Source organism: Lipotes vexillifer, unplaced genomic scaffold (genome assembly GCF_000442215.2).
Source record: "Lipotes vexillifer unplaced genomic scaffold, Lipotes_vexillifer_v1.1 scaffold90, whole genome shotgun sequence".
NCBI lineage: Eukaryota > Metazoa > Chordata > Mammalia > Artiodactyla > Lipotidae > Lipotes > Lipotes vexillifer.
The window spans coordinates 5,558,059-5,569,780 of NW_006782310.1; the positions used below are offsets into that span (position 1 = coordinate 5,558,059).

Genomic DNA, 11,722 nt, shown 5'->3' on the forward strand with positions numbered 1-11,722 from the left:
CAGGAAGACTGCTCTGAATTACCTATCTGCCATTACCAGGAGGCCTCTTCATCAGTTTAAGTATGCTTCTGAAAATAACATATAGAAGAGCTTTGCTTTTTGTATCAATCTGATAGTTTCTGCTTTTCAAAAGGGAAATTCAATCCCAGCACACTTAACATAATGATTTATCTGTTTTATTTTCTTCCTCTTAATGTTTTGTTGCTTATTTTATAATGTTTCTTTTCCCTTTTTCTTATTTTTACTCATGTGATTCAACATTCTTTTATTAGGTTAGAGATTCTAAAGTAATTTTTTATTCCTTTAATGGTTATCTTCCTTTTTGTCATGTATTTGCATGACTGAATTCATATGATTCTACCCTTACTTGAAAACAATATGCCATTGTTTCTCTAACCAAATGTGGTATGCAGAATTATAAGATGGCCTCCAAGATTCATGCTTGTGTGTATACACACCAGTACAACCTCCTCCCCTGAGTGTGGTCAGGACCTATAATATGATGGAGTAGTCATTCCCTTGATTAGGTAACATTATGAGACTCTGTTGTAGCAGACTGGAGAGAAATATTCCTGCTTGTGAGAGGGTCTTGTGGCTAGAATCTGAGGGCAGCCTAAACGAGCCAAGAGTGAGCCCTGGCCAACAAGCAACAAGAAAACAAGGACTTAGTCCCACAACTGCAAGAAACTGAATAAGGTCAACCACCAGTGAGCTTGGAAGAGGCCCCTATGCCTCAGATGAGATCACAGCACCAGCTGACACCTTGATTTTAGCCTGATAAGATCCTAAGCAGAAGACTCTACTAATCTGTAGCTGAATTTTTGACTCATGAAAACTGTTAGATAATAAAGTTGTAGTGTTTCAAGCCATTAAATTTTTGGTAATCTGTTATACATGAATAGAAAACCAATACACCAAGACACTCTGTTTCCCCCAACAAGGCATACTATTTCCTTCCTAGAGTAGGATGAGGGCTTCCACTTTCTACTTCCTTTCCTCTTTGTCCTACATTTTCTTTTAAAAGGACTCTCTGGAACATTCTTTGTATTAGTTGCTAGGGCTACTGTAGCAAAGTACCACAAACTGAATGGCTTGAATAGCAGAAATTTGTTATCTCACGCTTCTGGAGGCCACAGATCCAAGGTCAAGGTTGGTTCCTTTTGAGGGCTGTGGAGAAGAATCTGTTCTATGCCTCTCCCCTAGCTCCTGGTGGTTTGCTTGCAACTTTTAGCTTTCCTTGGTATGTAAAAGTACCACCCCATCTCTGTCTTCATCTTCACATGGCTTTCTTTTATATCTGTATCTCCAAATTTCCCCTTTTAAAAGGTTGTCAGTCATATTGGATTAGGGCTCCACCCAACTCCAGTATGACCTCATCTTACCTGCTTACATCTATAATGTCCCTATTTCCAAATAAGGTCACAGTCTGAGGGAGTGAGGTTAGGACTTCAACATATGAATATTTCCAGGGGGAAGGGACACAATTTAACCCATAAAGCTCTTATATCTTGCCTCTCTCCTTTCTGTTAGGTTTAGCTGAGAGTATATGTTTAAACATATTCTATGCACTATGTCCCCTTTTTTCCAAGAGTTCTTATGTAAAAGTTGTATACATTCCTGGATATTAAGATTTAATTTAGTCTTTCTCTTTCACAGGAGGTTCACTAATCTCTTGTTTCCTTTCCTCTTTATATATCTGCATCTTGAGATCTCCATTCCGTTTCATCTGTCTTTTGGTTGGAGTATTTATGTTCTTGACGTTTTACACATCCTTTAATATTCTTCTAACCTGAGAGGTATGTTTCATCTGTATATACAGGACACTTGATTTTCACTCTTTTTCTCTCAGTAACCTGTTTATGTTTTTTTACTGCCTTCTAGTTTCCACTGTTGCAGGTGATAATTTTGATGTCAGTCTGATTATTCTCTCTTCACAAGTAATTTGTTATTTTTGCCTAGAAGCTTGTGATTTTTTTCTGCATTATGTAATGCCTAGGTGTCTGTTTTCTCCTGAATTCAGTTTGAGTCTAGGAGAGCCCTTTCAATCTGCAGATTTAATAAAAGTTTTCATTTATTACTGTTTATTTATTATTCCCTTTCCAGCTTTTCTTCTCTTTTTGAGCACCTATAATTCCAATGGAAGGTCACCTGGATGTATTTTCTATTTCTCTCACCCTCCACCTTTTCACTCATTTCTCCTTTTAAAATTTATTTATCTGTCCTTTTAGATATTTCTTGCACTTGCTTTTTCAGGCTACTAACTCAGGTCTCAATATTTATGCTTGTCTTCAATTCATCTAGTCAGTTGTTTAGTCAAGAATTTTAACTTTTTTTCCATAGGAAGTCATTGTGCTGTCTTAAATGCCCTTAAGTGTTCTTGTTCTTATTTAGGTTTTCATCTGTGTCCTCCAGCAGTGTTATTTCTCTGGTTGTGTATTCTGATATTGCTTCCTGATTGTCCTCTTTCTAACTGCTGAGTCCCCTGAGAAAAGTCAGCATTTTTCTACTTAAGTTTAATGAAACTTAGGTCTAATTGTTGGACTATCCTAAAAAGCATGAACTCAGAAGGTGCCAAAAGCCCACGTGGTTTTTATCCCCATCAGTATGTAGGACACTGTGGTCTCTACCCCTAGCTCAGTCCTTTGCTGAGGTCCCTTGAAATCCTATCATCTAGTCTACCTTTATCTACCAGCTTCAAAAGCATGGTATACCCATTCTACTTATTTAACAACTCCTTTGCCTTTTAGGGGTTAGAGAGCCCCAGTATACACATATGAAGCAAATGTGACATTTTTCCCATCCTTGAGGATTCCACACATTTCTAAGTGACAAACTCTTCCCAGGGCCCAACACTTTCCAGGCTCAGCTCTTGGACTCCTCCTCCTATTGTCCAGCTGCTTGTCCAGTTGAAGGAGAAAGTCTTGCATCAGTTCTCTCTGTCAGAACTTCAATGCACTCCAAGGCATTAGTATTGGAGACACTAGTTGCCTACTAAATATTCATTCTCCCTTTTTAAAACTCCAGTTCTGTTCGATGAGGCAATACTACACAGCTAAAAATACTTATCTCCTCAAATTCCCTTGCACTATGGGTAACCTTTTGACTCTATTCTGGCGAATGGTTATTGGGAGGAGCTTCTGGGAAAACTATTATTTTTCTGACAAAAAGGAAACTATTCTGCCAAGAGACAGTTATTTTGCCCTTTACTCTTCTTTTTCCTGCCTGGAACATAGACTTGAAGCTTGGAGGTAGAGCCCACATTCTTCAACCATGAGGATGAAAACCAAACAAACACAAAGGCTGGTGCACCAGGAATCCAGAGGGAGACTTTATCATTGAGTTTCTCAAGCAGCTACACCAGCCTAGTTCCAGATTTCTTATTATGAGAAAAATAAACTCCTATTTAAACATTGTAATGGGGGTCTGTTATACGCAGCCAAACACAGTTCTGACTGAAGTCCTCACTTATACATAGTTGATCATAAGCTTTAGCAGCCATTTGAATTATAAGCCATTTCAATCAGAAGTGGCAAAGAGCCTGAAGGGAGGAAGGGAGCTGCATTTAGACTGTCACGGTCCCTGAAACCTCTCAATACTGAAATGTGGAGTGAAGTTTAATCTGTAACATTCATTCATTCACTTACCAGGTATTCATTAACTGCCTACTATGTGCCAGGGACTGAAGTGGGTGCTGGAAACAAAGATCCCAACCCTGGCATTTTCTTCATGAAAATTTCCTTTTTTGATACAGGCGTTTTTTTTTTTTTTTTTTACCTTACTCCCATGGTTCAGAGAAGCCATAAATGAGAAGGGTTGGGTTTAGGGGAACATGTAACAATGCCACAATGTCTTCCTATTATTTTCAACATTATAAAATGGAAACAAGCAGGCTGATTTCTAACTCAAAGCAGAAGTCCCTCCAGTTACCTTCTTGTGTATCGTCCTCCAGGTCTGCAAGAGTTGGTGCATTAGGAAGTGAGTACAGGGAAGACTGGTTGAGTTGAGTCAGTTTTGAGATGCTGTTAATTGCCATGCTGCCCAATGGAATGGTATGTTCTATGGGAACGTTAACAAAAAGAATTACATGGAGTAATAAGCTAGTTACCATGGTCATCAGAAGGGCTTCTGCTTGACTAACTTAAGCCCAGCTATTACTTGATCCCAGGGCTGAGGAACTGAATGGAAAGTGGAAAGGAGAGAATCAATGCACTACATGCTCCAAAGCACCAGCCTTTTATGCAAAAAAAAAAAAAAACCAAACAGCTGGGGCCATGAGTGAAGAGTCCCCACTGCATGTGTTAGGGCGGAGGACCAAAGGAAATTTTAAAAGGGGATTCTCAAAAAAAACTGCGAATTCTAGGGTAGGGGCCCTAGTTTGAAGATCAAAGGACTTAAAAAATGTTTTTGCTCCTGCCATCCCTTGAATGAAGGGTTATACTTTCCAAAGGAGTAACAGCTTTGATTATATAACTGACTGCTTCTACCCTTCTTGTCATAAGCTTTCACTATGGAAACTATCTCCCCCTCTACTTGTCATTTTTTCTTACTCAATGGAGCAAACTGTCTTGAAAGCCTCCTTGCTTGGTTCAGTCTTCTGTAATTCAGGTGTAAACAAGAAATAAGCAGACTATGTATTTTCCTTATCTATCATACAGAATCCTTATAATATAGGGTGCTGGACATGGGATGGCACACAAAGACTTGGACATATGACTGCTAAAAAACTGGAATAACTTAAGGCAATAAAACAGCTGGTGTACAGACCATGGAATGTCCAAGAAAAGACCACTAAGGAGGTAAACATTGGAAGCTGCCTTTGCTGGCTTTTCTGGTAATGATTTTAGCCATCCAGTAAAGAATGGGTACAGCAATGGGGATAAGGATAACAAGATGGGTTGGGAGGATTACATTAAAAAAAAGTATTAATAATGAATAGGGACTCATTCATAAAACCTTCATGAAATGTTTCTTTTCTGATGCAGGCTTCTGAAGGGGCTAGCCTGTCTCCGTGATGTGGGCAAGGGAAAATCTGACAGTCACTCTAGCCTCTGTCTACTCTCTCTGTTGCTCCAGACTCCAAAGGCCATGGCCATGAGGGTTTCTGATATTGGTGACAACAATGGTTTCTAGACCATCAGAGGAAATGATTCTAAGCTAAAAGTTCATGTTAAATGCTTAGTAGTAAGCTATAAAATATGCCCCTGGTCAGCTGCAAGAAAAACAAGAAGGTTTGGGGAGTCACCAAAACAAGGGAACCTAGGAGGTAGCGGCAATGAAGGGCAGGAATCAGTTCTGCAGATTTGCTGTGTCACAGAAGTGACTGCATTCTTAGTGCCAGAAAGGAGAGGTATAGGCTGATTCCCAAGGACCAAAGTAGATCTGGGGATGTGGTTGTAGTTTGGAGATAATAAAGTCCTCTTGAGGACAGGGAAGTCTGTGTCAGGAATGAGCTGGACTCCAGGGGCTAGATCCGGATTTCCTAGTCTATGGAATGTTACTAGAGTCTTAACCTAAATGCGCAGCACTGACTTTCATGCCTGCATAGTACCTGAATCTCTGACAGGTACCAAGGTGTGATTTCCCACATTCATGATAGAAATTTTTATCCTGGACGTATTTAATACCAAGGATGATAGCCTGTGAACTAAGGTGGTTGATGACTCAGGCTGAGGAGGTGTGAGGCAGAGAAGGAAAGGTTCTGCTCTGAGGGTCAGAGGTCCAGACCTCAGAGCACTGAGGTCTCCACCATGCTGGGAATGAAGGAAGGAGCCCCTCTTATGACCACCAGAGGCTGTCACTGCAGCTCATCCTGAGGAGACTGCTCCAAGGTGGAATCCTCAGAGGCTTTAAGTTCGAGGTGGCTCAGGATTTTTGTGTAGTGACTAATCTTTCCCTCCACCGCATGCCAACAGGAAGCCTCTAAATTGAGCTTCCAGTTAAGTACTGGGTAGACCCTGGCACGGGGGCTGGGGAGGCAGTGGGTGAAGCAATGATGGCATGTGTTAGCTTTGGGAGATAATCACAGCTTCTGGACACTGCACTTTAGAAGAACCCACAAAAACTGTCCAGATTCAAAGACTCATAAGTTGTAAAGGCCCTCAGAGTTGTCTCATCTAACCTCTTAGCCAGGGAAGTGTTCCTCTACAGCAAGGAGGCTGACTCACCATCCAGCTTCACATTCCATGTCATGTGGAAGCCATTGGTCATCAGGTAAAAGTTCTTCAGATCCTCAGGCAGCACACAGTTATTTTTCTAGAACCACAAAGAAGCAGACTGTTAGGTCAGGGCTGGGAAGGAGGGCGTAGGGCTATGCCTCAAAGCATCTGGGGATGCTATTTACTGTGTTTCAGATCCCCAAAACAGAAAAACTCTGAATAATTACCTATAAAACTCTATTGGAGAGTTCTGGATTGAGACGGCAACAAAGCAGGCTCCTCCACTCACCTCGTTTCACTGACACACTGAATTTACAGCTACAAATTGAACAACAATCCCTCTGAAAGAAATCCAGAAACTAGCTGAGTGCCTACGCATCGAGTGAACAAGAAGACACACTGAAATGGGTATGAGAGGCTGATCACAACCTTGCCATAAAACTCACTCCCGGCAGGGCGACACGCAACGAGGAGGGAACTCACAACTCCTGGATTCTCCCTGAGGAGCAAACGGCTTGGACCCTACATCTAGCACCCCAACTTTTAAGACTCCCACCTGAGAGATGGGACCCCATAACATCTAGCTCTGAAAGCTACTGGGGTTTGGGTCCAAGAGACCCATAAGGCTGTAGTGAACTAAGAGATAGTTCTTAATGGACTCTCATGGACTTACCATGGATATACCCCCAGGGCCCAGTACAGAGGCAGCAGACTAAAATGCCCAGTCTTTTCATTAAAGAAGCCTATTTGCTTATTCTTAAAAGCTTTGGCCTGAGGGGGCAGGCTTTTAATTTAGTACACATCTAGATGCCAACTGTAATCCTCTCCAGAGACCAAGGAGGCTAGTGGGCACCATACCATCTTCATGCTCTCCTTCTGCCTCACTAGCAGGTATCTTCTGGAAAGGAGCTTATACACACGTCTGGCACCCCAGCTTTTGCAGCTACTGCCCAGGGGACATACCTCTTGATTGCCTGGCTCTGCTGGCCAACAAGGCTTATGTTCCTGGGTCCCACAGGACTCTAATAAACAGAGTAGCAGATCTTAAGCTATGCCACCAGGGCACAGGGCAGAGGCAGCAGACTGAAATGCCCAGTCTGTAAGTGAAAGAGGCCTATTTATAGATCTTAACTGCAGCCTGAGGGTCAGGCTTATAATTAAACAACATCTAGGGGCCAACTGCAATCCTCTGCAGAGACTGGGGAGGCCAGTGGGTGCCATCTCTGCACTCTCCCTTTGCCCTGCTCTGGGTCACCAGTGTTTCTATGAATGGAGGTTGTGCAAACATCTGGTGCTCCAGCTTTTGTGGCTACTGCTCAGAGGACACATCCCTTGATATCTGGCTCTGGTGAGTAGCACGGCTTGTGTTCATGGGCTCAATTGCATGGTAGCAAACAAAGAAATAGTTCTTAACCTGCTATCCCCCTAGGGCTCAGTGCAGAGGGAGCAGACAGAATGCCCATCTCTCAGTCTTCCCCTGAAAGAGGTATACGGGCATACTTACTGCCTGAGTGTCCAGCTTCCAATCAGCCTGCATCTAGGTGCTGAGATCCTTCTCTTTGGGAAACTGACAGGTCTTGGTATACCCACTGCTGGGAGCCACTAAGAACAAAGTAGGCTGGACATTGACAAAGGTTTGAGAGACAACCAAGAGCCACGGCAGGGTTGAATAATAAGGTTCATCTCTTACATGAGGCCACTCCTTCAAGACTGGCTATTGTATCTAATGCATAGAAACCAACATAGAGAGTCAAGAAAAATGAAGAAAGAGGAATATATTCCAAGTGAAAGAATTAGATAAAACCCCAGGAAAAGATCTTAATGAAATCAAGATAAATAATTTTTACCTGATAAAGAGCTCAAATAATGTCATAAAGATGCTCACAGAGGTCGGGGAAGCAATACATGAACAAAGCGAGAATTTCAACAAAAAGAAAATATAAGAAAGTACTAAACAGAAATCACAGAGGTGAAGGATACAATAACTGAGCTGAAAAATTCAATAAAGGGGTTCAACAGCAAACTAGATGACGTGAAAGAATCAGGGAACTAGAAGCAGTGTATTGAAATTCATTCAATCAGACCAGCTAAAAGAAAAAAGAATAAGAAAGAGTGAATAGAGTTTAAAGGACTTATGGGACAACATCAAGCAGATCAATATTCACATTTATAGAGGGGTCAGAGGAAGAGAGAGAGAAAGGGGCAGAAAGCTTATTTGAAGAAATAATGGATGAAAACTTCCCTAACCTGGGAAAAGAAACAGACTACCTGGAAATAAATCCAGGAATCCCAGAGTTCCAAAAAAGAAGAATCCAATGAGACACTATAATTAAATTGTCAAAAGTTAAAGGAGAAAATCTTAAAAGGAGCAAGAGAAAAACAACTTGTTATGTACAAGGGAACCCCCATAAGACTATTAGCAAATTTTTAGGTAGAAACTTGGCAGGCCAGAAGAGGGTGGCATAATATATTCAATGTGCTGAAAGAAAAAAACAACAACCTGCCAACCAGGAATACTCTACCTGGAAAAGCTGTCCTTCAGAATTTAAGGAGAAATAAAATTTTCCAGATAAGCAAAAGTTGAAGGAGCTCATCACCACTAGACCAGCCTTACAACAAATGTTAAAGGGAGTTCCTTAAGGTGAAACAAAAGGGTGCTAATTGGTAACAGGAAAAAATATGAAAATATAAATCTCACAGGCAAAAGTAAATGTATAGTTAAATTCAGAATAATCTAATGTTGTCATGGTGGTGGGTCAATCACTTATAGACATAGCATGAAGATTAAAAGAGTAAAGTAACTATAGTAAAAGTAGTAAAATACACTATATTTTAGTAGTAAAAAAACTATAACTACTATAATTTGTTAATGGATACACAAGATAAAAAAATGTAAATTGTGACACCTTTTAAAATGTGTGGGGGGAAGAGTAAAAATGTAAAGCTTTAAAATGCATTCAAACAAGCTGTTATCAGCTTAAAATAGACTGTTACATTTAAATATAATCCTCATGGTGATCACAGAGCAAAAACCCATAACAGACACAGAAAAGATAAAGAAAAAGGAGTCTAAGCACAGCATTACCAAAAATCATCAAATCACAAAGGAAGCAAGAGAAGAAGAAAGAAATAGAAGAATTACAAAATAGCTAGAAATCAATGAACAAAATGGCAGTAAGTCCATACCTATCAACAATAACTTTAAATGTAAATGAACTAAATTTTCCAATCAAAAAACAAAGAGTGACTGAATGGATAAGAAAGGACTTATCTAAGGCCAAACTATGTTGTCTACAAGAGATTCACTTCAGATGTAATAACACATAGACTAAAAGTGAAGGGATGGAAAGATATTCCATGTAAATGGAACCAAAGAAAGCTGGGAAAGTTATACAAGACAAAATAGACTTTAAGACAAGACTCTAACAAGAGACAAGGGCATTATATAATGATAAAGGGGTTAATCCAACAAGATGATATAATATTTATAAATATTTATGTGTCCAACACAGATGCACCTAAATACATAAAACAAATATTAGTAGACGTAAAGGGAGAAAAAGACAGCAATACAATGAAGCAATGGACTTAAGCGACATGTTAGACCAGATGGACTTAACAGACATTTACAGAACACTCCACCGAAAATCAGCAGAATACACTCTGTTCAGGTATACATGGAATATGCTCCAGAATAGATCATATGTTAGGCCACAAAATAACTATTAACAAAATTATGAAAACTGAAATCATATCAAGCATCTTTTCTGTGCACAATGGTATGAAACTAGAATCAATTATAGTAAGGAAACAAGAAAATTCACAAATATGTGGAGAGTAAACAACATATTACTGAACAACCAATGGGTCAAAGAAGAACTCAAAAGAGAAATGAAAAAATATCTTGAGACAAATAAAAAATAGAAATACAATATACCAAAACTTACGGAATGCTGCAAAAGCAGTTCTGGAGGGGAATTCATAGCAATAAGTGCCTGTATCAGGAAATAGGAAAGTTCTCAAGTAAACAACCTAACTTTACACTTCAAGGAACAGAGAAAAAAGAACAAACTAGGACCAAAATTAGTACAAGGAGGGCAATAACAAAGATCAGAGCAGAGATAAATGAAATAGAGGGTAAAAAGATAATAGAAAAGATCAATGAAACTAAGCTGATATTTAAAAAGAAATATAAATAGAGAAACCTTTAGCAAGACTCACCAAGAAAAATAGAACTGAAAAAAATTAGACATCAAAGAGGAGACATTACAACTGATACCACAGAAAGACAAAGGATCGTGAGATTATGATGAACATCATACACCAACAAATTGGACAACCTAGAAGAAATAAATGAATTCCAAGGAATATACAACTTGTCATGGCTGAATCATGAAGAAATAGAAAATCTAAACAGACCAATTACTAGTAAAGAGATTGAATCAGTTATCAAAACCTCCCAAAAAACAAAATTATAGAAACAGATAGCTTCCCTGGTGAATTCTACCAAATACTAAAGAAGAAATAACACTAAACACCTTTTCAAACTAGTCCAAAACACAGTAAAAAGGAACTCTCCCAAACTCCTTTTATGAGGCCAGCATTACCCTGGTATAATCAGACAAGGACACTCCAAGAAAAGAAAATTACAGGCTAATATCCTTGATGAACATAGATACAAAAATTCTCAACAAAATATTACCAAACTGAATTCAACAACACATTAAAAGGATCATATACCATGTGGAAGTTATTCCAGGGATGAATGGATGGTTCAACATCTGCAAATAAATCAATATGATACACCCGTAACAAAATAAAGGATAAAAATCATATGATCATCTCAATACAGGCAGAAAAAGCATTTCACAAAATTCAAAATCCATTCATGATTAAAAAAACCTCTCAACAAGTAGGTATAGAGGGAACATAACATGATAAAGGCCATATAATTAACCCATGGGTAACATCACATTGAAGGGTTAAAAGCTGAAAGCAGTTCCTCAAAGAAGAGGAAGATAAGGATGCCCACTCTTGCTAATTTTATTCAACACAGTATTGGAAGTCCTAAGCAGAGCAATTAGGCAATAAAGAGAAATCAAAGGCATCCAAATCGGAAAAGAAGTAAAATGATCATTATTTGCAGATGACATGGTATTACATAGAGAAAATCCTAAAGACTCCGTCAAAAAACTTTTAGAACTAATAAACGAATTCAGTAAAGTTGCAGGATACAAAATCAATATAAAAAAATCTACTGCTTTTCTAAGCAAGAATAACCAACTATCAGAAAGAGAAATTAAGAAAATGATCCCATTTACAATTGCATCAAAAAGAATAAAATACCTAGGAATAAGTTTCACCAAGGAGGTGAAAACTATAAGATATTGATGGAAAAAAATGAAGAAAATACAAATAAATGGAAAGATATTCCATGCTCATGTTTTGGAAGAATTAATATTGTTATGTCCATACTACCCAAAGCAAACTACAGATTCAATACAATCCCTATCAAACTTCCAATGGCATTTTTCTCAGAAATAGAACAATCATAAAATTTGTAGGGA

At 39.0% G+C, this 11,722-nt stretch overlaps 1 protein-coding gene across 2 annotated transcripts in view; it reads right to left on the minus strand.

Annotated features, from left to right (window-relative positions):
- Nucleotides 1-11,722, minus strand: part of TPGS2 (tubulin polyglutamylase complex subunit 2) — a 56,786-nt gene that overhangs the window by 7,820 nt on the left and 37,244 nt on the right. Inside the window, exons 4-5 of one of the 2 annotated variants that reach the window (XM_007455218.1) lie at nt 6,165-6,252; nt 3,928-4,056 (exon numbers count right to left, since the gene is read on the minus strand). In XM_007455218.1, the coding sequence (XP_007455280.1) occupies nt 3,928-4,056; nt 6,165-6,252 (217 nt within the window). Of the gene's footprint in view, nt 1-3,902; nt 4,057-6,164; nt 6,253-11,722 lie in introns of both variants that reach the window. The other variant, XM_007455217.1, reaches the window with a different exon arrangement.